This window comes from Bombina bombina, chromosome 3 (genome assembly GCF_027579735.1).
Source record: "Bombina bombina isolate aBomBom1 chromosome 3, aBomBom1.pri, whole genome shotgun sequence".
Classification (NCBI taxonomy): domain Eukaryota; kingdom Metazoa; phylum Chordata; class Amphibia; order Anura; family Bombinatoridae; genus Bombina; species Bombina bombina.
This window is the reverse complement of record NC_069501.1, coordinates 116,556,070-116,583,190: the sequence shown is the minus strand read 5'-3', so window position 1 is coordinate 116,583,190 and position 27,121 is coordinate 116,556,070. Positions and strand designations below refer to the sequence as shown.

General features: G+C 40.2%; 1 protein-coding gene across 1 annotated transcript in view; it reads right to left on the bottom strand.

Annotated features, from left to right (window-relative positions):
• SYNJ1 (synaptojanin 1) overlaps positions 1-27,121 on the bottom strand; it is a 364,762-nt gene that overhangs the window by 167,777 nt on the left and 169,864 nt on the right. Inside the window, exons 9-11 of the mRNA XM_053705173.1 lie at positions 24,336-24,508; positions 11,410-11,491; positions 7,225-7,420 (exon numbers count right to left, since the gene is read on the bottom strand). Of these exons, the coding sequence (XP_053561148.1) occupies positions 7,225-7,420; positions 11,410-11,491; positions 24,336-24,508 (451 nt within the window). The remainder of the gene's footprint in view (positions 1-7,224; positions 7,421-11,409; positions 11,492-24,335; positions 24,509-27,121) is intronic.

Here is a 27,121-nt window from a genome sequence, read left to right as displayed (position 1 = left end):
CATAAGTCCCGTGTAGTGGCATCTATTGGAAACATTTTTCTAAATATAGGAGGTGGGGAAAAGGGCACACCGGGCCTATCCCACTCCTTACTAATAATTTCTGTAAGCCTTTTAGGTATTGGAAAAACATCAGTACTCACCGGCACTGCATAGTATTTATCCAGCCTACACAATTTCTCTGGCACTGCAATTGTGTCACAGTCATTCAGAGCAGCTAATACCTCCCCAAGCAATACACAGAGGTTCTAAGCTTAAATTTAAAATTAGAAATCTCTGAATCAGGTCTCCCCGAATCAGAGACGTCACCCACAGACTGAAGCTCTCCGTCCTCAGGTTCTGCATATTGTGACGCAGTATCAGACATGGCTCTTACAGCATCTACACGCTCTGTATCTCGTCTAACCCCAGAGCTATCGCGCTTGCCTCTCAATTCAGGCAATCTGGATAATACCTCTGACAGGGTATTATTCATGATTGCAGCCATGTCCTGCAAAGTAATCGCTATGGGCGTCCCTGATGTACTTGGCGCCATATTAGCGTGCGTCCCTTGAGCGGGAGGCGAAGGGTCCGACACGTGGGGAGAGTTAGTCGGCATAACTTCCCCCTCGACAGACCCCTCTGGTGACAATTCTTTTATAGATAAAGACTGATCTTTACTGTTTAAGGTGAAATCAATACATTTAGTACACATTCTCCTATGGGGCTCCACCATGGCTTTTAAACATAATGAACAAGTATCCTCTGTTTCAGACATGTTTGTACAGACTACCAATGAGACTAGCAAGCTTGGAAAACACTTTAAAGCAAGTTAACAAGCAATATAAAAAACGTTACTGTGCCTTTAAGAGAAACAAATTTTGATAAAATTTGAAATAACAGTGAAAAAAGGCAGTTACACTAACAAAATTTTTACAGTGTATGTAACAAGTCAGCAGAGCATTGCACCCACTTGCAAATGGATGATTAACCCCTTAATAACAAAAACAGAATAATAAATGACAAAAACGTTTTTTAAACACAGTCACAACAACTGCCACAGTCTACTGTGATTGTTACCCTCCTCAAACACGACTTTGAAGCCTTTTGAGCCCTCCAGAGATGTCCTGGATCATGCAGAGGGAAGCTGAATGTCTCTGTCAGTATTTTTAGCTGCACAGAAAAGCACTAAAATAGGCCCTTCCCACTCATATTGCAACAGTGGAAAGCTTCAGGAAACTGTCTCTAGGCAGAAATCAAACCAGCCATGTGGAAAAAAACTAGGCCCCAATAAGTTTTGTCACCACACATATATAAAAACGATTAACATGCCAGCAAACGTTTTATATTACATTTTTATAAGAGTATGCCTCTCTATTAATAAGCCTGATACCAGTAGCTATCACTGCATTTAAGGCTTTACTTACATTAATCCGGTATAAGCAGCATTTTCTAGCAAATTCCATCCCTAGAAAAATATTAACTGCACATACCTTATTACAGGAAAACCTGCACGCCATTCCCTCTCTGAAGTTACCTCATTCCTCAGAATATGTGAGAACAGCCATGGATCTTAGTTACTTCTGCTAAGATCATAGAAAATGCAGGCAGATTCTTCTTCTAAATACTGCCTGAGATAAACAGCACACTCCGGTACCATTTAAAAATAACAAACTTTTGATTGAAGAAATAAACTAAGTATAAAACACCACTCTCCTCTTACGACCTCCTTTGTTGAGGGTTGCAGGAGAATGACTGGATATGGCAGTTAGGGGAGGAGCTATATAGCAGCTCTGCTGTGGGTGATCCTCTTGCAACTTCCTGTTGGGAAGGAGAATATCCCATAAGTAATGGATGATCCGTGGACTGGATACACTTAACAAGAGAAATATAGTACAGATATGGATCTATATCGATAACAATCCACAATATATAAAGGTAAGCAGTTTCATTTGGGATCATTCCAATGGGTACAACAGCTATGAATATTATTTTGATCTCACAGAATTGTAAAGAACTGAATTGGTTCAGGAAGAAAAAAGGGAATATTATATTTATCCAGGAAACCCACTTTCTAAGAGGTAAAGAACCAGACTTTTTATTCCCGAGATTTCCCAGTAGTTCAACTTCACTCCCAAGCGCTAAAAAAAAATAAAAAAAATGGGGTGGGTATTTTATTCCATAGATACACACAATTTCAAATACTAGAGAGACACGAAGATAAAGAAGGTAGATTCCTCATACTAGTAGGACTATTATTTAACCGCCCCCGTTACCCTGGCTAATATCCATGCCCCCAACAGAGGTCAGGCACAATTTTTAAAGAAGGCATGTAATAAACTTCTAGAGGCGAAGAAAGGAGCCTTAATTCTTGGAGGGGATCTCAATGTAACATTGATTCCACAAATGGACTGTTCCCAGGGTCGAAGCACAATTACATCGAACACAAGAACCTCTATTTTACACACGCTAAGGAAACTTACACTTATGAATATTTGGCGGTCGTTACATCCTAGAACACGTAACTATACATTTTACACTAATCCTACCCGATCCTACTCCTGTAAAGATTATTGGTTTATAGACCACAACAATTTATTATTAATAACAGACTCTAATATTTCCCCTATATCTTGGTCAGATCACTCATCTGCATTGATGAACATAGATTCACACACCCCTTCATCCTTTCTCATGGAGACTTGATGAGGCAATGTTACATGACCCTATAACTAAAACACAAGTACATCAAAATATCATGGAATATTTCCAGATAAACTAACAACTCAGTTAATGCCACTACAATCTGGCTAGCACATAAAGCAGTCCTTAGAGGGACATTAATAAAACAAAAAGCTATAAAACAAACAGATATTTACAGCCAAATACCAAACTCTACTCCAAAATTTACAGACAGATGAACTAGTTCACAAATACAACACTCAACGGCAAGACTTACTAGAAAAGCTAAACAAAACAAGAGAATGCCTCAAATCCTATTTACATACAGAAGCATGTAAAAAAGCCTTACATCTCAAAAAAAAATATTTTCATGGGGGGGGGGGGAATAAAGCGGGCCCCCCTACTTGCCAGAGCTTTGAAACGTAAGACCCTTCAAATTATATCTTTAACATTTCAGACAAACAAGGAAATAATATTTCAGACTCCAACGCTATAGCAAATACCTAAGGCTTATTATGGAAACCTATACGACCTTCCTACCCACAATACTCCCTCCAATACCAAAACACGGATCTTAATAAAGTCCAACATAGCGACTTAGAAACATTAGAGGACCCAATCATATTACAAGAAATACTTAACGTAATACTTAACGTAATAGATGATCTACAGGCCCAGATGGGTTCTCTAATAAATATTATAAATTATACAAAAGATTCCTTAGCCCCACATTTATTAGCACTTTATACGCAAATAGACCACTCTGGTCAATTCCCACCAGAGTACCTTGAGGCAAACATATCAGTCATCCCCAAACCGGACAAATCACCTAAATATACATGCAACTATAGACCGATATCATTGTTGAATACTGACTTGAAAATTTATACCAAGATCATAGCAAACCGACTTATCCACACAGATCAAGCTGGCTTTGTCCCTGGACGAGAGGCCAGGGATAATACCATTATAACATTACAACTAATTGATCATGCAAAAGTTACAAAAACCGAAATGGTGGTAAAATCAACAGATGCCAAAAATGCGTTTGATAGTCTCAGTTGGCAATTTCTTTTTGCAACACTTCTACAGTCTATACAGATTACCTTCAGCGAGAGTAAGAGTTAATAATATGCTATCAGACACCTTCCCCATCCACAATGGAACACGGCAGGGGTGTCCACTTTCCCCGATTTTATTCATTATTAGTATGGAAGTACTAGCACAAAAGAATCAGATCCGACCCGCAGATATCAGGAGTAGGGGTGGGCCCTTTAAAATATAAGCTATCTTTATACGCGGACAATGTCCTTTTCACGCTGTCCTCTCCACAAACCTCAGTAACTGCATTCATAAAATAACTTAAAAGGGACATGAAACCCAATTTTTTTCTTTTATGATTCAGATAGAGAATACAATTTTAAACAACTTTCTAATTTACTTCTATTATTTAATTTGTTTCATTCTCTTGATATAAGGGTGAGCCAATCACAATCGACATATATATATATATATATATATATATATATATATATGCAGCCACCAATCAACATCTAGAACCTAGGTTCTCTGCTGCTCCTGAGCTTGCCTAGATAAACCTTTCAGCAAAGGATAACAAGAGAAGGAAAATAAATAAATAGTAGAAGTAAATTGGAAAGTTGTTTAAAATTGTATTCTCTATCTGAATCATGAAAGAAAAAAATTTGGGTTTCATGTCCCTTTAAGCTATTTGGCGACTATTTCAATTTTGCAATAAATGAACAGAAATCTGAATTACTAAACATCTCTCTACCAATCCAAACTTTATTGCAGTCCTGCCCCTTCAAACACCAACCCAAAGCTTCAAAATAGTTAGGGATATACCCAACTCCAAACCAGAAATCCTTCATAGAACTGAATTTCACTAACCTACTTACAAAGATCACAAATGACTTGCGCACCTGGAAGGATCGCCCCTTTTCATGGTGGGGTAGGTTACAAATTCTAAAAATGAATATTCTCCCTAGATTACTATATACGATTCAAGCTGCTCCAGTTAACCTCCCACAAAATGTAATCATACAGACACAAAATACTCTAAATTAATTTGTTTGGGGAAACATAAAACCTAGAATTAAAAAAATGACAATGCACCAACAGGTCAGAGACGGTGGATTAGGGTTACCCAACATAGAAACATACTACCAAGCTACTTGCTTACAGAGAACAATAGACTAGCACCGCAATAGAGATATAAAAGCCTGGATCCCCACATACTACATTCTCCAATGCCTGGAGCCCTTTGTTGGACAGCAAAACAGAACCGACCACCTTGGCTAAAAGCATACCCTTATCCACCATCATGTATTTGAAATGTGGGACTCTATTATTAGAAAACAAACCAAATATCTCCACATTGAGGTCCCCTCTATCCCCTATTTTGCCAAATGCTGAACTACTGGGAGCTATTGAATTTGACATAAACAATATAACCACTTGGGAAATGGGATATACTGTACCAATCTATAAACTACTTGGAGACGGCAAACTTAGGGACAAACAAGATCTTACTGACATTTTGGGGTGCATTTTCCAAATGGTTGAAGCACAGTCAGGTACATCACTTTTTACTCACACACCCCTCCAAAGAAGCACTAGTCAGACCCCTAACTCATTTTGAGCAATTTTGCTCAATGGAGCTCCCAGCATACAACACACTTTCATGGGCTAGGAAAGTCTTAACAGCATAAAATCCCAAATATCCAGAATACACAGAAAGATGCCATAAGGATTTGGGCAGAGAGCTTTCTGAAACAGAATGGAATCGCATCCTCTCCAATACTAGAAAAATCATTATAAAGCCGGACAGATAGCTCAGCATGCTAAGGCACTGTGGCTGAGCTCTGTAGCAGCCCAAGGGTTTCAGGTTCGTACCCCGGCGAGGTTCACTCAGCCTTTCATCCTTCCGAGGTCGATAAAATGAGCAGCACCTTGAGACCCTTACGGGTGATTAGCCGTGCTTTACAAGTACCCAATACATACATACATACATACATTAAATTATTAACTAGGTGGTATCTTACTCCAGCTAGATTGAAGAGCATATTCCCATCTTTCTCAGACCTGTGTTGGAGGGGATGCAGGGGAAAAGGTAACATTGATGCACATATGGTGGGAGTGTCACAAATTGAAGCCTTTTTGGAAACACATACAGAATTTTATTAGGAATCTGATGGAACAAACTTCAAATTTCACTCTGGACCCAACAACGCCCTTACTAAATCTACTACCTCCATGCCACTGTATACTTAGACTGATTCAACTAGCATTGAATTCAGCTAGGTCCTTAATAGGAAAAAAAATTGGAAATCCCAAATTAGCCCCACTCTTAAAGGGCCATGATACCCACATTTTTTCTTTCCTGATTTAGAAAGATAATGCATTTTTAAACATCTTTCTAATTTACTTTTATTATCTAATTTGTTTTATTCTCTTGATATTATTTGCTGAAAAGCATATCTAGATATGCTCAGTAGCTGCTGATTGGTTGCTGCACATAGAAGCCTCATGTGATTGGCTCACCCATGTGCATTGCTTTTTCTTCAAATAAGGATATCTAAAAAATGAAGCAAAATAAATAATAGAAGTAAATTGTAATGTTGTTTAAATTTGTATGTTCTATCTGAATCATGAAAGAAAGATTTTGGGTTTAGTGGCCCTTTAAAGGATGGGTCACCCATATGGACAATACACTAACACTAGAAGAATATGGATACTTTAGAACTAACAACCTACAATTTTTTCAGGATATGAAGTTTATTTGGAACGACATCCAAGCAGACATAATCCCTCCCACTGAGATTACCATCCACTGCGCAATTGAATTATAGACAAACTCCCACTTTATAAAATACTCTATATGGGGGTGGTCCATACACAAAAAAACAAAATAAAGATACTTTGTCTATGTCTGCCCTCCTCTCCTCCCCCATACTTATTTTTTTTTTTTTAAATAATAGGAGAAAATTATAACAGATAATGATGTATACCAGATATCCGTACCAAATATGATAAAAACCGGTATAGTTTTATGTCTGTATGGTCTGTAAATATACAGAATATAAAAAAAAAATGTATGATATACTCATGCTTATGTGCTGAAATCGATTCAAAGCTAGACAACTAATAGTGTAAGCGCAATATATACACAAGCTTCACAGGCAAAGGCTAATGCTATAGAAGACCCGGTTTTCAAAAAAAATGTATTAGCATTCTACTTGCTTAGATTTATTGTGAAATACATTTAAAGGGACACTGTACTCAAACATTGTCTCTGTTCAATATATTATTTTTTTCAGACTGTATTTAATGTATTTTGCTAAACAAAACAATATATTTTTTCCTGTGGGCGTTGTCAATGAGCAATAGGGCGTCCGATATCAACAGTATATGAACATACAGTTCCTATTAATTTATTTTGCGTGAAAAATGAACGAACCTATTTAAGTGCTGCTCTTTCATAAACATGATTGAACATTTTAATACTATGTCCCTTTAATTGATGAGAAATGTAAAACAGTAACATACAGGAGCCATCTGAGAATATGTAACAAAATAAATAGAACTTCACCTTTGCTTTCCCTTCCAGTGCTCCAGTACCAGCATAAATTTTACTTATAGAGTCTCCATTTGTTGACCACATAGACCGAAAGACTTCAATGAATCTTGTAACCAGTTGTGGTTTCTCTGCCAAGCCCAGGGCTTCAAGTTGCTTTAGTAACATCTAAAAACGAACACAATAAATGTGAGTAATGACAGCAATAAGCATTTCTTAAACTGTAACCACAAAGGGTAGTGTAGGTATTTGATTAATTACATGTTCTCTATGGCTAAGCAATTACACTATATAAAGCGGTAAGCATGAATAAGTTACATCCTTGTGAACTATATGAAGCTGTATACAAGTGATGTCTAACGTTTTCAAAGGCCACATAAGATACACTTCAGAAGTCTCAAGAAGTCTTTATGAAGATAGGTGCCACCTATTGTGCATTTGTGATGTGTCCAGCATTTTGCAGGACAGTTCTGAAGAGGGGCTTCCTGCAGTCACATCCTTCTCCTTTCATATCTCACAGTGCAAACAAAGGCTGCTTAAGTTATCACAACCCCATTGTAAACTAATCACCCCAAGTCGCAAACATGTTACAGGACACTTTTTCACATAGTTTCACCTTTTTCACATCCTACTTAAAGGGCTCCATGTACTAAGCAGTCAGCGAGCTACCCGCAACAAATCTCGCGTCAAAACTCGCAAACTGATATGTACAAAGTCGTCAACTATGTTCAAACTCGCATCTTTAAAATTGCGAGCGTACTTATCCGCCAAACCTCGCTACGTCTCCATTGTTCACTGTAATTAGACACATTTGACCACCAACTCGCCAAAAATGAATGTACTAAAAAATCTATTTGTCCGCTCGCTACAATTTCCGCTCCCACCTCGTTATTTTTGCCTCGCCACCTTTTAGGTGGCGGGCAAGGTACAAAACAATAGGAAAGTCAATCTAGACGCCAGTCTAGACATATATAAAAGGCAGTAATATCAGCATTGTACAGCATAACTGGCGTCTAATTTGTCTCTCATTTCCATGAACATAAATTGCGCCAAATTTGTCGACTGTAATTAAAGAGTAATCTATATTTTAAATTTGTATTGTATAGTTGTCAATCTTTATAATTATTTTTATATTAATATTTATGTATTATCAGATCCAGATGAAGCCATATCCAAATTGTAAATAAATATTACAAAAATATTTGTTATCACTCTGTTATCTGTTATCGCTCTGTTAACACTCTTCAAAAATTTTTGAACAATAATAAAGTTGTTTAGATAAGTTGAACTTTTATAGCAGCAAAATTCTATTCCCGCGACTGATGTTCGTGACACCTTGCATGTCACGTGTTAATAATTGGCCAGACAATTCAACTGAAAGTTAAGTACATCAGCTTAGTCGCGGCGAGCGAGGCGTCAAATTTATCAATAATCCGCCACTGCTCGCGGCGGGCTAGACTTGTCTATTTATTGGGGGATTATTAGTACATAGTGACAGCGGACACCATTTCGCCCACGGCGAGTAACGGCGAGTTTATCCGCGTCTAAAATGACGGATGAATTGACGGCTTAGTACATGGAGCCCTAAGGAGTCAATTTATCAAGCTGCGGAATTCAGCATTGCACACGAGAGCTATTTTGCGGCTTGTTAAATTCGGACTGCAGGTTCTCTTGTGAGAGCCTGCAGTTGTAGGGGGTCGAAAGGCTTGTGAAGCCTTTGATAAATCGACCTCTATGTATAGTCAAAATTACATTTTCAAGATTCAGATAGAGCATTCATTAAAAAAATTCTAATTTGCAGGCACCAACTCCTACTGAGCTTGTGCAAGAGTTCACAGTATATACATATTTGAGTCTGTGATTGGCTGATGGCTATCACATGATACAGGGGTCTGGCAGATTAAATTAAATTTAGAAATATGTCAGGGAAAAAAAAAATCTATTTCTCATTTGAAAATCAGTATTAATGCATTGTCTTTATTATGCATTTGCTGATTATGCAAGTATTTAATGTTTGGCCTTCACCTACACACAATAAATACACACAGGAATGAGTCAATCAAAGATGAGCACATTGTATGCACCAAATGTGGAGAATTGGATGAGTTATATGAAATTAAAAAAGTAAGCAAAAGAAGTTGTTTCTAAGCATAAGGTAATACAGCCCTGATGTGAAAAATGTGCACAAATAAAAAGGATATATAGTCCTGGGGTCTTCTAAGGAAAAGGAAAACACAATAGTGAAGTCCTGAAAGCGGTATTCAATTCAAAAACGTCCCAACCATACTAGTGATGTATGAGTCCAAAAATCCAATCGTCTCCAACGCATGTTTCACCAGGATTCCCCAACTTTTCCTTTTTTTGAACTGGATACCGCTTTCGGCAGACACTCATTTATAAGGTGTCTCGCTGTATAGCTTAGTCTGTTCTAAGAGGAAATCTTGTTAACCCAGGTGATTTTTTTTTAAAATGCATAAATAAATACTTTTAAGCTACTTTAAGAGTCCTACATGGCCTCTGCTTGCAGTACAAGGAGACTTTACATGGTATTTCTTAACTAAGAGCTAAGTCATAGCTCTTTTATGTGCGAGTACAGCTCCAGCTATTACACGGGCTGGATATCATACAGGACTTCACTACTGTGTTTTTCTTCTCTCTTTGTTTTCTTTAAAGTGAATGTAAATTTTGATGTTTAAGTGCCCGGTTTTTAAAACTTTGATTAAAAACAGGGGCACTTTAATTCATCAAAATTTACATTTCACTCCTGTTGTGACAAAAAACTTACCTTTTAAACTTCACAGCAGCTGCTGCTTCCTCCGGTCTCACAAGCCATTTCTGATGTCAGAAATGATTGATAGGTCATCCTCCAATCACAGATTCCCCCCCGGGGGATTCAGTGTCTGATTCACTGCTGTGATTGGAGGAAGCCAGATACCTCATTTTAGACCCAGGAAGAGGCTTTGAAACAGGTGGAGGAAGCTGGAGCTGCTGTGAAGATTAAAAAGTAAGTTTATTTTCACAACAGGAGTGAAATGAAAATATTGATGAATTAAAGTGCCCCTGTTTTTAATCAAAGTTTTAAAAACCGGGCACTTTAGCATCAAAATTTACATTCACTTTAAGGACATTGTTATAGAAGACCCCAGGACTATATATCCTATTTATTTGTGCACAATTTAAAACACAATTTATTTTCAATTTTCAATTTACTTTTTTTGTGTATAATTACAAGGTTTTTCATTTCATCTCTGTTCAAGAGAAAAGTGCAGAACAAAAAGTTATAAGTTCTCAATTACATATGGCAGAAAAAATAATATCACTTAATAAAATAGAAGCTGAAAGCATTTTTCAAAAAAAAATAAATGCCAAAACAAGGGGTCACAAAGTTAGAGGGTAGCAGATTCAGGAGAAATTTGAGGAAGCATTTTTTTACAGAAAGGGTGGTGGATTCATGGAATAAACTTCCATTTGAGGTGGTAAACACAAAGACTGTAAAGGAATTTAAAAATGAGGCTATCCTAAGGAAAAAGTAACATGTAATATGGGTAGACTTGATGGGCCTTTTTGGGTCTTATCTACCGTCAAATTCTATGTTTCTATCACTACAGCAATGAATACATATGCATCGGGCAAATGCTGTAAAGCTAAGTAGGGGAAGAAAAAAATCATAGAAACATTTCTTATAAACAAGATTTACTGAGAATTTGCTGCTCTCCAGCATGGATAAATAGATTTCTTTTCTTAACCTTTTGTCTAACCAGATGGCTGCAATACTTTAAGTTGCAATGCTCATATTTCATTTCTACCTACATAAAACACAGCGCTCTCACAGCACTCTAATTCAATAGGAATTGCCCTTGGACGGTTATGACTCATGACTACACGGAACTGATTGAACATAATACAATTTTACAAACGGCTCATGCTTTGGACTTTTGACCCTATAAAAGTTGATTAGGATTATCATATTATTATCTTTTTATTCCTTGCAGACTCCTTCCCTTGTGGCACAAGCTAGCAGCTATGTGGGTTACTGCAATGACTAGACTTTACAGACAGACTTATTTAGTAGTAAATTGTGAATTCTACTTATAAAGTCATGTTAAGAAATGTTTGTTTCTATTGGTCTGATCAATATTACCAAATAGGTCTCTTACCTCTAGACCAAAAAACGCTTGCACACTGTTGGTTCTATCCAGGCAATCAAGGCAGTTGGTTCTGATGCTGCCACTTTGAGTTCTAAGTCAAGAAAAAAAAATGGAAAGAGAATGAATTTTAGAAAAACTCTGATTTAAAGGGCCATAATAGTTGAAAACTGACATGCTCCAATCAGCAGTTTTACACACACACACACACATATATATATATAGGGCTGCTACATACTTCATTTCATTTAAATTTTAAAAGTTTGGTTGTGTATTTTTGAAGATCATTAGATACTTGTACAAAGATGATTGACAGAATGATGGATGGTCTCTCTACTGCCCAATGTGTGCAAAAAATCAAGTGAGAAGGGTGTACTGATGGAAGACCTCATACTCTATTAAACAATGGATTTTAAATTCAGTGTGTTTAAGATCCCCTTAAAATGTTTATTTCTTTAAATAAAACCAAAAGTTTATTGTGTTATGCACTTGATAAAAAAAACAGAATTTATGCTTACCTGATAAATTACTTTCTCTTGCGGTGTATCCAGTCCACGGATTCATCCTTACTTGTGGGATATTCTCATTCCCTACAGGAAGTGGCAAAGAGAGCACACAGCAAAGCTGTCCATATAGCTCCCCCTCTGGCTCCGCCCCCCAGTCATTCGACCGACGGTTAGGAGAAAAAGGAGAAACCATAGGGTGCAGAGGCGACTGCAGTTTAAACAAGAAATTTTAACCTGACTTAATTGCCAGGGCGGGCCGTGGACTGGATACACCACAAGAGAAAGTAATTTATCAGGTAAGCATAAATTCTGTTTTCTCTTGCAAGGTGTATCCAGTCCACGGATTCATCCTTACTTGTGGGATACCAATACCAAAGCTTTAGGACACGGATGAAGGGAGGGAACAAGACAGGTAACCTAAACGGAAGGCACCACTGCTTGCAAAACCTTTCTCCCAAAAATAGCCTCCGAAGAAGCAAAAGTATCGAATTTGTAAAATTTGGCCTAAGTATGCAGTGAAGACCAAGTCGCTGCCTTACAAATCTGTTCAACAGAAGCCTCATTCTTGAAGGCCCAAGTGGAAGCCCCAGCTCTGGTGGAATGAGCTGTAATTCGTTCAGGAGGCTGCTGCCCAGCAGTCTCATAAGCCAATCGGATGATGCTTTTCAACCAGAAGGAAAGAGAGGTAGCCGTCGCTTTTTGACTTCTCCTCTTACCAGAATAGACAACAAACAAAGATGATGTTTGTCTGAAATCCTTAGTTGCTTGTAAATAGAATTTCAAAGCACGAACCACATCAAGATTGTGTAAAAGCCGTTCCTTCTTAGAAGCTGGATTAGAACACAGAGAAGGAACAATGATTTCCTGGTTAATGTTCTTATTAGAAACAACTTTTAGGAAGAAAACCAGGTTTGGTACGCAAAACTACCTTATCTGCATGGAACATCAGATAGGGTGAATTACACACTGCAAAGCAGACAATTCTGAAACTCTTCGAGCAGAAGATATAGCTACCAAAAACAAAACTTTCCAAGATAATAACTTAATATCTATGGAATGTAAAGGTTCAAACGGAACCCCTTGAAGAACTGAAAGAACTAAATTTAGACTCCATGGAGGAGCCACAGGTTTATAGACAGGCTTGATTCTGACTAACGCCTGTGTAAACGCTTGACCATCTGGTACTTCTGCCAGACGCTTGTGTAAAAGGATAGACAGAGCGGATATCTGCCCCTTTAAGGAACTAGCCGATAAACCTTTCTCCAATCCTTCTTGGAGAAAAGACAATATTCTTGGAATCCTAATCTTACTCCACGAGTAACCCTTGGATTCACACCAACAAAGATATTTCCGCCATATCTTATGGTAAATTTTCCTGGTGACAGGTTTTCTAGCTTGGATCAGAGTATCTATGACTGATTCAGAGAACCCACGCTTGGATAGAATTAAGCGTTCAATCTCCAAGCAGTCAGCTGCAGAGAAACTAGATTTGGATGCTTGAATGGACCCTGTATTAGAAGATCCTGCCTCATTGGCAGTGTCCATGGTGGGACAGATGACATGTCCACTAGGTCTGCATACCAAGTCCTGCATGGCCACGCAGGCGCTATCAGAATTACAGAGGCCTTCTCCTGTTTGATTCTGGCTACCAGCCGAGGGAGAAGGGGAAACGGTGGAAAGACATAGGCCAGATTGAAGGAACAAGGCGCTACTAGAGCATCTATCAATGCCGCCTTGGGGTCCCTGGACCTGGCACCGTAAAGAGGAAGTTTGGTGTTCTGACGGGACGCCATCAGATCCAACTCTGGAATGCCCCATAGCTGAGTCAGCTGAGCAAATACCTCCGGGTGGAGTTCCCACTCCCCCGGGTGAAAAGTCTGACGACTTAGGAAATCCGCTTCCCAGTTGTCTACTCCTGGGATGTGAATTGCAGATAGATGACAAGAGTGATCCTCCGCCCACCTGATTATCTTGGTTACTTCCTTCATCGCTTCCTTCATCGCTCGATTTATGTATGCTACAGTCGTGATGTTGTCCGACTGAAACCTGATGAACTTGGCCGCCGCTAGCTGAGGCCATGCCTGGAGCGTGTTGAATATCGCTCTCAGTTCCAAAATGTTTATTGGGAGAAGAGACTCTTCCCGAGACCATAGGCCCTTTCAGGGAGCCCCAGACCGCGCCCCAGCCTAACAGACTGGCGTCGGTCGTTACAATGATCCACTCCGGTCTGTGGAAGCACATTCCCTGTGACAGGTGATCCTGAGACAACCACCAGAGAAGAGAATCTCTGGTTTTCTGGTCCAGTTGGATTTGAGGAGACAAATCTGCATAATCTCTATTCCACTGTTTGAGCATGCACAATTGCAGTGGCCTGAGAAAATTCGAGCAAAAGGGACTACGTCCATTGCTGCTACCATTAATCCGATTACCTCCATGCACTGAGCTACAGAAGGCCGAGGAATGGAATGAAGAACTCGGCAAGTACTTAGAAGCTTTAACCTTCTGACCTCCGTCAGAAATATTTTCATTTCTACCGAGTCTATTAATGTTCCCAGGAAGGGAACCCTTGTGAGCGGGGACAGAGAACTTTTTTCAGTGTTCACCTTCCACCCGTGAGACCTTAGAAAGGCCAGAACAATATCCGTATGAGCCTTGGCTCTGGGAAAAGACGACGCCTGTATTAAGATGTCGTCCAGATAGGGTGCTACTGCAATGCCCCGCGGTCTCAGTACCGCTAGAAGGGACCCTAGCACCTTTGTGAAAATTCTGGGAGCGGTGGCCAACCCGAAGGGAAGGGCCACGAACTGGAAATGCTTGTCCAGAAAAGCGAACCTTAGGAACTGATGGTGATCTTTGTGGATAGGAATATGAAGGTACGCATCCTTTAGATCCACGGTAGTCATATATTGACCTTCCTGGATCATCGGTAAGATTGTCCGAATGGTTTCCATCTTGAAAGATGGAACTCTGAGGAATTTGTTTAGAATTTTTAGATCCAGGATTGGTCTGAAAGTTCCTTCCTTTTTGGGAACCACAAACAGGTTTAAGTAAAAACCCAGTCCTTGTTCTGTAATTGGAACTGGATATATCGCTCCCATCTTGAGTAGATCTTCTACACTGCGTAAGAACGCCTCTTTCTTTGTCTGGTCTGTAGACAGACGAGAAATGTGGAACCTTCCCCTTGGAGGAGAGTCCTTGAATTCTAGAAGATATCCCTGAGCAACTATCTTTAATGCCCAGGGATCGGGAACATCTCTTGCCCAAGCCTGAGCAAAGAGAGAGAGTCTGCCCCCTACCAGATCCGGTCCCGGATTGGGGGCTACCCCTTCATGCTGTCTTAGTAGCAGCTGCAGGCTTCTTGGCCTGTTTACCCTTGTTCCAGCCGTGCAATGCTTCCAGGTTGCCTTGGGCTGTGAAGTGTTACCCTCTTGCTTTGCGGTAGCAGAGGCTGAAGCAGGACCGCTCCTGAAGTTGCGAAAGGAACGAAAATTAGCCTTGTTTTTAGCCTTAAAAGGCCTATCTTGCGGGAGGGCATGGCCCTTTCCCCCAGTGATATCCGAAATAATCTCTTTCAACTCGGGCCCGAAAAGGGTCTTTCCCTTGAAAGGAATATTCAGTAATTTTGTTTTAGACGACACGTCGGCCGACCATGATTTAAGCCAAAGCGCTCTGCGCTACATGATGGCAAAACCAGAATTTTTCGCCGCTAACTTGGCTAATTGCAAAGCGGCATCTGTGATAAAGGAATTAGCCAGCTTTAGAGCCTTAATTCTATCCATAATTTCGTCATAAGAGGTCTCCGTCTGGAGCGACTCCTCCATCGCCTCAAACCAGAAAGCCGCTGCAGTAGTTACAGGAATAATGCAGGCAATAGGTTGGAGAAGGAAACCTTGTTGAACAAATATTTTCTTTAGTAAACCTTCTAATTTTTTATCCATAGGATCTTTAAAAGCACAACTGTCTTCAATTGGTATGGTTGTGCGCTTAGCTAGTGTTGAAACTGACCCCTCTACCTTAGGGACCGTCTGCCATGCGTCCCGCCTGGGATCAGTTATGGGGAACATTTTCTTAAAAATAGGTGGGGGAACAAAAGGTACACCTGGTCTTTCCCACTCCCTAGCAACAATATCCGCCACCCTCTTAGGGATCGGAAACGCATCAGTGTATACAGGGACTTCTAGATATTTGTCCATTTTACACAATTTCTCTGGGACCACCATAGGGTCACAATCATCCAGAGTTGATAAGACCTCCCTAAGCAGTATGCGGAGGTGTTCCAATTTAAATTTAAATGCTAGTGAATCTGATTCTGCCCGCTGAGAAACTTTTCCTGAATCAGAAATTTCTCCCTCAGACATAACATCCCTCGCCCCTACTTCAGAGTGTTGTGAGGGTACATCAGATAAGCCTCCCAAAGCTTCCGACTGCTCCTCATCTGTTCTCAAAACAGAGCTATCGCGCTTTTTAGGGAAAACTGGCAGTTTGGATAGAAAGGCCGCAAGGGAATTATCCATGACTGCCGCCAGTTGTTGCAATGCAATAGGTGCTAATGCACTAGAGGTACTAGGTATCGCTTGAGCGGGCGTAACTGGTGATGACACATGGGGAGAGGACGGCTATCCTCATTACCTTCAGTCAAAGAATCATCTAGGGCTATATTTTTAAGTGACACAATATGATCTTTAAAGTGTATAGACACATTAGTGCACTTGGGACACATTTTGAGTGGGGGTTCCACCATGGCTTTTGAACACATAGAACAAGGCTTTTCCTTAGTGTCAGACATGTTTAACAGATTGGTATTATACACAAGCAGGCTTGGAAAAACACTTTATGTAATAAAAAATACAATTTGCAATAAATGGTACTGTGCCTTTAAGATAATAAAAGCGCACACAATTTTACAAAACAGTGAAAAATGAACCAAATCTCTTGAAATTTATACAGTATGTGCCTAATGCTTCGATATGATTGCACAGCAAGTTTCAGCCTGATTAACCCTTTAATGCCCAAACCGGAGCCGCCTAAAGCAAACAACCAGTTAATAAACTACAGCACCTTGCCACAGCAGCCTGCTGTGGCCCTACCTTCCCTTAAGGATTGAATTTGAGAAAATCAAGCCTCCTGAAGTCCTCAAGCAGTCTCTGGACCCATGTGAAGCAGCATGCAGGGAAATCTTGTCAGAATAAGCTGCGCAACTGAGGCGCGAAATTAGGCCCCTCCCGTTCCACAGCTGTGGGGCCTTCAGAACCTAATTTAGGTGACTAAAATAATGCCATGTGGAATAAAACCCCAATAAACACATCAAAAGTGCTTAAAAGTGTCAAAGTATTTTTCTAAACAAAATAATCGATTGCCCTGTTAAAGTGATAACCAGTCTATTGAGCCCACTTAAATAAGCCTCTAGTTCTATACTAAGTTTCAGAACATGGCTTACCCTTCCCACATGGGGAATCTTGTCAGTCTTCTAGCATTATCTTGTCTTGACTAGAAAAAAGATGACTGAAACATACCTCAAAGCAGTTAAGCCTGCAAACTGTTTCCCCCCAACTGAAGTTTTCTGGTACTCCTCAGTCCTGTGTGGGAACAGCAATGGATTTTAGTTACAACATGCTAAAATCATTTTCCTCTCAGCAGAATTCTTCATCATATTTCTGCCAGAGACTAAATAGCACAAACCGGTACTATTTAAAAATAACAAACTTTTGATTGAAGATATAAAAAACTACAAATCTAACACCACATTCACTTTACCCTCCCGTGGAGATGCTACTTGTTAGAGCGGCAAAGAGAATGACTGGGGGGCGGAGCCAGAGGGGGAGCTATATGGACAGCTTTGCTGTGTGCTCTCTTTGCCACTTCCTGTAGGGAATGAGAATTTCCCACAAGTAAGGATGAATCCGTGGACTGGATACACCTTGCAAGAGAAATGTTTTTTTTTTTCCTGCAGTTTTTCATATAATTTTACATAGACCTCAAAATGCAAACCATGGTGATAAAAAGTATCCAACAGTTCAAAATGAGATTAAATGGTGATTTTTAATTTAAAGGGATGTAAAACCAAGATTTATATTTCATGATTCAGATAGAACAATTTTAAACAACTTTGCAATGTACTTCTATTATCAAATGTTCCTTGTTTTTTTTGTTATTCTTTGTTGAAAAGCTGGAAGGTAAGTACAGGAGTGTGCACGTGTCTGCAGCACTATTGGGCAGCAGTTTTACAACAATGTTATACATTAGTAAGAGCTCTAGACGGCAGCACTATTTCCTCTCATGCAGTGTCACAAACATGTGCACACTACCTATCTAGATTTCTCTTCAAAGGATAACATGGAAACAAAGCAAATTTGATAATAGAAGTACATTGGAAACTTTTTAAAAATTGTAATCTCTATCTAAACCATGAAAACATAATTTATACTTACAAGATAAATTCCTTTCCTTCCGGATAGGGAGAGTCCACGGCTTCATTCATTACTGTTGGGAAATACAACACCTGGCCACCAGGAGGAGGCAGAGACACTCCAGCCAAAGGCTTAAATATCCCTCCCACTTCCCATTACCCCAGTCATTCTGCCGAGGGAACAAGGAAAAGTAGGAGAAACATTAGGGAATAAATGGTGCCAGAAGAATAAAATAAATAATAGGCGACTGCCCATAGACAAGAAAAAACAGGCGGGGGCCGTGGACTCTTCCTATCCGGAAGGAAAGGAATTTATCTGGTAAGCATAAATTATGTTTTTCTTCCTAAGATAGATATTTCTTACTGTTGGGAAAACTACACCCAAGCTCCAGGGGACACTGAATGAATAACGGGAGGGAACAAAAAGGAAGAGGCAAACCCTATTCTGAGGGCTCCACAGCCTGCAAAACTATTCTCCCGAAAGCTGCTTTCTTGCAAAATTATGAAAAAGTATGTAAGGAGGAACAGGCAGCCGCCTTACAAATCTGATCCATAGAGGCCTCGTTCTTAAAGGCCCAAGAGGAAGCCACTGCTCTAGTGGAATGAGCCGTTATCCTCACAGGAGGACGATGTCCCGCTGTCTCGTAAGCTAAGTGGATGACACTCCTTAACCAAAAAGATAGGGAAGTCGAAGTAGCCTTCTGCCCCTTACTCTTCCCCGAATAGACAACAAACAAAGAGGAAGATTGTCTAAACTTCTTAGTAGCCTGAAGATAGAACTTCAAGGCGCAAACCCCATCCAAATTGTAAAGTAAGCTTTTCTTTGATGGAGGAGGATTAGGACACAAGGAAAGAACCACAATCTCCTGATTGATGTTGCGATCTGACACAACTTTAGGAAGAAAACTTAATTTAGTATGTAAAACTGCCTTATCTGCATGTAAAATCAGATAAGGGGGCTCACATTCCAAAGCAGAGATCTCAGAAACTCTGTGCGCTGAGGCAATAGCCAATAAAAAGAGAACCTTCAAAGATAACAATTTAATGTCAACGAAATGCAGAGGCTGAAATGGAACCTGAAGAAAAAGATTTAGGCTCCAAGGAGGAGACCCAGATCTAAACACAAGTCTGATCCTAATCAGAGCCTTAACAAAGGACTGCACGTCTGGAAGCTCAGCCAGTCTCTTGTACAATAAAACCGACAAGGTTGAAATCTGTTCCCTCAGGGAACTAGCAGAAAGGCCCTTCTCCAACCCATCCTGGAGAAAATATAAGATCCTGGCAACCTTAACTCTGTGCCAGGAAAAACCACTCTCTTCACACCAGAAAAAGTAGGTCCTCCACACCTTGTGGTAGATACGCCAAATAACTGGTTTACGAGCTTGAATAAGAGGATCAATGACACACTCAGAGAAACCTCTCTTGGCTAAGACTAAGCATTCAATCTCTACGCAGTAAGCCTCAGAAAATCTAGATTTTGATGAACAAATGGACCTTGTATCAGCAGGTCTCTGCGACAAGGTAACTTCCACAGAGGAGATGAGGACATACCCACTAGATCCGCGAACCATGTCCTTTGCGGCCACGATGGAGCAATCATGGATTACTGATACCCGTTCCTGCTTGATGCGGGCCACCACTCGAGGAAGAAGCGGTAATGGAGGAAAAGGACATATGAGTTTGAACCTCCAGGGAACTGCTAGTGCATCTATTAGATCCGCTTGGGGATCCCTCAACCCGTACCTGGGTAGCTTGGTATTGAGACGGGACGCCATGAGATCTCTCTCTGGCTTCCCCCACTTGCTGTATATCTCTGCAAACACCTTGGAATAGAGAGACTATTCCCCTGGATGGAAGGATTGCCTGCAGAAAATCCGCCTCCCAGTTGTCCACACCCGGAATGTGAATCGCCGACAATGAACAGCTGAGGGCCTCAGCCCACTCCAGAATCTGAGATACTTCCTTCATCACCAAGGAACTTCTCGTTTCCCCCTGATAGTTGATGTAAGTCACCGAGGTTATATTGTCTGATTGGAATCTGATAAACTGGGACAAACCCAGAAGTGGCCAAGCCTTCAAGGCCTTGAAAATTGCACGTAGTTCCAAAATATTGATCGGGAGTGAGGACTCCTTCTGAGTTTACAACCCCTGTGCCTTACTGGCACCCCAAACAGCTCCCCATCCGGATAGGCTTGCGTCCGTAGTCACAATCTCCCAGGATGGTCTTAAGAAGCATGTCCCTTGGGACAGATGATCTGGAGAGAGCCACCAAGAGAGTGATTCTGTCTAATACAATCTGTTGAAACAGATCTGAATGATCACCATTCCAATGCCTCAGCATGCACAGTTGTAAAGGTCTGAGACGGAACCTGGCAAATGGAATGATGTCCATGCAGGACATCATGAGACAAATCACCTCCATACACTGAGCCACAGAGGGACTCAAGGAGATCCGGAGAGCAAGACATGCCGAAGTTAGATTGCACGTCTCTGACCTGTTAGAAATATCCTCATGGATATGGAGTCTATTATAGCACCCAGGAATTCCACCCTGGTACTTGGGATAAGATCTTCCATCCATGTGATCGAAGAAGACGAAAAGATGGTGCTGGCACCAGAATACCGTCCAAGTATGGGGCTACTGCAATACCCTGAGTTCTGGCAACGGTTAGAAGAGCCCCCAGAACCTTTGTAAAGATTCTTGGAGCAGTAGCTAGGCCAAACGGAAGGGCAATGAACTGGAAGTTCTGGTCCCAGAATGCAAACCTCAGAAACTGAAAGTGTTCCCTGTGGATTGGAACATGAAGGTAAGCGTCCTTCAGATCTATAATGGTCATAAACTGGCCTTCCTGAATTAAAGGAAGGATGGACCTTAACGTCTCCATCTTGAAGGAAGGGACAGTGAGAAATTTGTTTAAAGGGATAGGAAAGTCAAAATTAAACTTGCATGATTCAGATAGAGCTTGTCATTTTAAAACACTTTTAAATTCACTTCTATTTTCAAATGTGCTTTGTTCTCTTAGTATCCCTGGTTAAAAAATGAATACGCACATATCATACACTAGTGGGAGCTGCTGCTAATTGGTGCCTGCAAACATATGTCTCTTGTGATTGGCTAAAAAGATATTTTCAGCTTCCTGTCAGTAGTGCAATGCTGTCCCTTCAGCAATGGATAACAATAGAATGAAGAAAATTTGATAATAGAATTAAATTTGAAAGTTATTTAAAATGGTATGTTCTATCTGAATCATAAAAGAAAATTTGGGGGTTTACTATCCCTTTAAGCACTTTAGGTCCAGAATTGGGCGGAAAGTTCCCTCCTTCTTTGGGACCACGAAAAGGTTTGAATAAAACCCTAAACCTCTTTCGATAGGCACCGGAACAACTCCTCCTAAGGAGGATAGATCCTGAATGCACCCTAGAAAGGCATCCCTTTTTTCTGGTCTGGTAGACAGATTCAAGAGAAGGAATCTGCCCCTTGGCGGATACGATTTGAAGCCAATCTTGTATCCCTGAGATACTACCTCCACGACCCACAGATCCTGTACGTCCTTGAACCAGGCGTCTGAAAAAAAGACAGTCTGCCCCCTACACGATACGATCCTGGATTGGGGGCCGCTCCTTCATGCCGATTTGTTTTCATCTGGCTTCTTATTCTGCTTGGACTTATTCCAGGACTGAGCCGGCTTTCAAGTACTCTTAGGGTTGCTCAGGCTTGGAGGAGGATTGTTGTCATTGGGATTTGTCAGAACGAAAGGAACGGAAATTAGAAGATTGTCGTCCCTTAGACTTGTTCTTCTTATCTTGCGGTAGGAAGGCAGTCTTGCCTCCGGTAACCGTATATAGCCTGGACAAAATAAAATCATTCCCTTGAAGGGAAGAGAAAGGAGTCATATCCGCAGACCAAGACTTCAACCAGGGATCCCGGCGGGCTAGGACCGCAAAGCCAGAGGCCTTTGCATTTAGGCAAATAATTTGCATGTTCGCATCACAAATAAAAGAATTAGCAATTCTCAGAGTTTAAATTCTGTCTTGAATATCCTCAAGGGATGACTCCACCTCAATGAGTTCCGACAAAGAGTTGCACCAGTAGGTAGCTGCTCCGGAAACCGCGGCAACTGCAGCCACCGGTTGAAACAAAAATCCTTTATGTTGAAACATCTTTCTCAGAAATGTTTCATTTTCTTATCCATCGGCTCTCTGAACAAAGAACTATCCTCAAGAGGTAAAGTAGTATGTTTAGCAAGTGTAGAAATAGCATCATCCACCTTAGGAATCGAGCTCCACAAATCCAGTTGAGAGTCCGGGAACAACTTTTTAAAAGTAGACGAGGGGGAAAAGGAAGAGCCAATTCTTTCATATTCGTTCTTAATGTTCGCCATCTTAACCGGCAAAGGAAAAGTCAAAGGAACTTTCCGGTCTTCGTAAACTCTCTCTAATTTAGGTATCATAGGTTCTTCAGGCAGCGCGGCCTCCGGAACCTCTAATATAGACAAACCTCCTTTAATAAAAAAACGCAAGTGCTCAATTTTAAATTTAAAGGATGGTTCCTCTACAGCAGGAGGCTTAGACGCTAAGGACTCAGACCCAGAAAGTACACCCTCTCATCGGATAACTGGGACATAATAGCGAAATCCGATAAATATTTAGATGACTCCGGGTCAGGAGAGCTATGTTTAACCTTTCTCTTGTGTTTGTTAGAGCAAGGTAATGCACTGAGGGCCACAGACACCGTCGTTTGTAACTGTGCGGCAAAGTCCGCAGGAAGAAGGCCCCCTCTGGATGGAGGATTAGATGTGCTACGGAGAACTGCATATGGAGTGGATAATGTAGCAAGGGTAGTAATCTCACGAGACGCCGAGTCCTGAGAGGTAGAAGGCTCAGAGGGACTAAGAGCCTTAGCAGGCTTGTCTCCCTTCTTAGACTTTATAACGGTGTTAAGGCATGTGGAACATAATTGAGTGGGCAGGAAAACCACGGCCTCCTCACAATATAAACAGGTATAATTAAGTACAGGAGGAGTACCTTCTTACATGTCAGAGTCCTCCATAGCTCAGGTTATACCCACAGAAGAAAACATTTTTATTATAGAAAACTGCACCTTTATACTCCCAATGGCTGGGGCACTCACCACTTCCTAGACCCAGACAGTTAACATAGGAAACGCTCTCCTCAGGTTCAAGTCTCAGCCGGAATTGAGGAAATGAACATAGACCCAGTTATTACAAGTACAGCAAGTAATAGGAGCTGTGAAACACTTTCAAAAACGAAAGTGAAACTTAAAAGTGAAACCTGTTTGTTCCAGCCAAAAACACACATCAGCCCAGGAAAAAATCATACAAAGCAGCATGTAAATAATACACTGGATTAATTAACCCCAACTGTTCAATAAACCCCCTCCAGAGGATATTAACCCTGGATTCTATCAAGGTATAAAGGAGCCAAACTGTGACCCTGTTATAGCGTTTTATGTGTAAAAATTGAAAAAAATCTTACCTACAGGATCCATGCTGTGGAACAGAACACAGCCTCTCAAGTGTGACAGTCTTATAGCAGCGCTCCTGACATGGACTTGAGTGAGAGAAAGCAGGCAGTGAAACTCGTCAACACTGATTGCTTAGGAGTTGTTAGCAGTAGTCTGGATGGCTTCGCAGAAAAACTCTCATCAATACTCTCACTGAGAGGTTGACATGACTACTTAAAACTCCAGTCCTATCTCGAAGGGCAAATACTCTTTTTCAGGACTCTTCAAATCTTCTGACACTTCTCTTCCACCTCCTGATGAAAGGCAAAGAATGACTGGGGTAATGAGGAAGTGGGAGGGATATTTAAGCCTTTGGCTGGGGTGTCTTTGCCTCCTCCTGGTGGCCAGGTGTTGTATTTCCCAACAGTAAGGAATGAAGCCGTGGACTCTCCCTATCTTAGGAAGGCAAGAAACATTTTGGGTTTCATGTTCCTTTAAGACAAAAGAAAAGAACAAAAAAAAAAAACAAAAAAAAAAAACAAAGCACGAAATCTGAACAAACCTTCGAACTCCACTCTTGTCGAGGTAAAAGAAACCACATTCTTCTAAGAACTTCTGCACTTTGGGTTTAAGGACGCTTTGCAGTTTTTCGGCTTTGCCCCCTCTGACCATCTGATGATAGTCAAAGTTGACCATCTGTATATCTGCTACATGTTCAGATGCTTTTAAGTGGCCCTAGAAAAAAGAAAAGAAAAAAAAGATACCATGTGCCCAAAACAGACTCAGAGTAATTAAAGGGACATTAATCACTGAGATTTTTTCTTTGATTTAATTCTGAAAATTGTGAGATTTCAAATTCCTGTTAAAAACGGAAGTGTAGCCTTCAGACACCAACACTACTATTTTCCAGTTATTGGTTGCACATTCTAGTGACTTTTTTTTATAGCCGTCTCATGTAATAGATAAAGGAAGCACAGGATACAACATGGCGGCGGCCATTGCTTACTAAACCATTAACAGTACTCAACTCTTTTCTATTTACCCCTAGATACCCTAAAACTAAAACTTAGTCAATTCACCCCCAGCTGTGATATAAAATTTTCATCTGATTTGCTTTTTTTATTTATCTGTTATAAGGTTTGCTCATAGGACCATGTTTAAAAAAAAATGAAGATCTCCAACATTTACCTACAGTTTTGAGTGTTTGATATTTTCTCTCATGAAAATGCAGCTTATTATATATGCTGCTTATTATATAGAGCTTGTTATATCATTTAGTAAAAAATAATCAGTGATAAAAGATTTATATTCAAACTGACATACACATTTTTCTAACTAATCACTTGCTTTTGAACATTACAAAAGACTGCAAGTCTCTGCACTAATGTTTGTGTTGCAAATACCAGATACAAAAACAAAATCTGCAATCTTCACACTGCACAAAAAAAGTATACGTATGTACAGCTCCAACATGTAGTAAATGAACTACAGGAGTAAAAAACCCGACAAGCCCTGGTATAGAATGCTGACACATAGCTGAGAATACATAATAAGTACACATTTTGTCTTGTTTCTGTCTGACAGCTTTATAAGGACTGCACCAGAATCAACATGTTCCTAAAACGTTGGTGAATTGAACTGGAAGTCATGCGCTAATAGTAATCTATCACTTCCTGTGCAAAATGAAATATGTGCTGCAGTTTTTCTTAAAAAATAAAAATGACCTTGGATGTTTTTTTCTTTGCTTTTATTTACTTATTAAATTATTTTTAAAGAAAGCATTGTATCATGCAGTAAAAAAGTTAGCAGTGCAGCCTGAAAGCTACAGTACCACTGAATTCAGAATAGAACCATCACTAAATGTTCAATCAAAAAAAAACATACTGTACATACATGGTTTAATTTTCTGGGATTTTCTAATGAAATGTAACTGCAAACTGTGTTGTGTCCACTCAACATAGAGAGGATGGAGAACAAACATCATATATACAGTTTGCCAGACCCATCTAGATGCTACACAGTTACTAATAGACATTAGTGTAATAATAAAAACACTCTTAAAGGGACAGCCAAGTCCCAAAAAAACTTTAATGATTCAAATAGGGCATGTCATTTTAAACAACTTTCCAATTTACTTTTATCACCAACTTTGCTTTGTTCTCTTGGTATTAGTTGAAAGCTAAACCTAGGAAGGCTCATATGCTAATTTCTTAGACCTTGAAGGCCACTTCTAATCTGAATGCATTTTGACAGTTTTTCACCACTTGTCAGGGTGCCAGGAATCAGACTGAGACGAGAAGTGCAAAAATAATCACACCTTTATTAATAGCAAAAAAATAATAAAAAGTCCACAAGTCAAATAACAAGCCAGGAATCAAAACCAGAGCTGGTAGTCAGACGAGCCGAGTCAGGAGCCAAAGCGAGTAGTCAGACGAGCCGGATTTAGGAACAAGGAGAACAGCAGAGTCAGGAACAAGCCAGGGATCAGGAACCAGGAGGGACGTCAGACAGCTAGGTAATACACAGGAGCTCTCACAAACAGGTCTGAGACAACGCAAGGGAAAAGCATACTGAACAGAAGCCCTTTAAATAATAAGTGATGGCATCACAATTCTGAGACTGCATCCTGTCTCACACGGATGATGTAAACCAGTCTGGCCATAAAAGGAAGTGCAGGAAATGAGCAGCATAGTATGCACCAGAGTCAGCAAGAGAGGTGAGTAAAATGGCTGCTAGCAGCACATGGCAAACAAAACAGGGAAAAAACCATGACACCACTAGAGGGCGTTAGTTCATGTGTGTCATATAGATAACATTGAGCTCATGCACGTGAAGTTACCTAGGGGTCAGCACTGATTGGCTAAAATGCAAGTCTGTCAAAAGTACTGAAATAAGGGGACAATTTGCAGAGGCTTAAATTCAAGGTAATTACAGAGGTAAAAAGTATATTAATATAACTGTGTTGATTATGCAGAACTGGGGAATGGGTACTAAAAGGATTATCTATCTTTTTAAACAAAAATTCTGGTGTTGACTGTCCCTTTATATTAGAGCATTGTATTATTTCAAATTCATAATCACCAGACACCAACACTGCTACAGTATATTCCACACTCTAGTGACTCATTTAAAGCAGTCGCATATAATATAATATAAAGGAAGACTAGAATACAACATGGCGGTAGCCATTGCTTGATGAATGTGAGTGAAAACTGAATAAGACTATGCTCCTGTTATACTTATGACAATATAGCTAATCAAATAGCTACTGCTAAAGACTCCCAAAGAAAATACTACAACACACCTTTCAAGAATTACATAAATTTATTAAATTTATCGTTTACATTT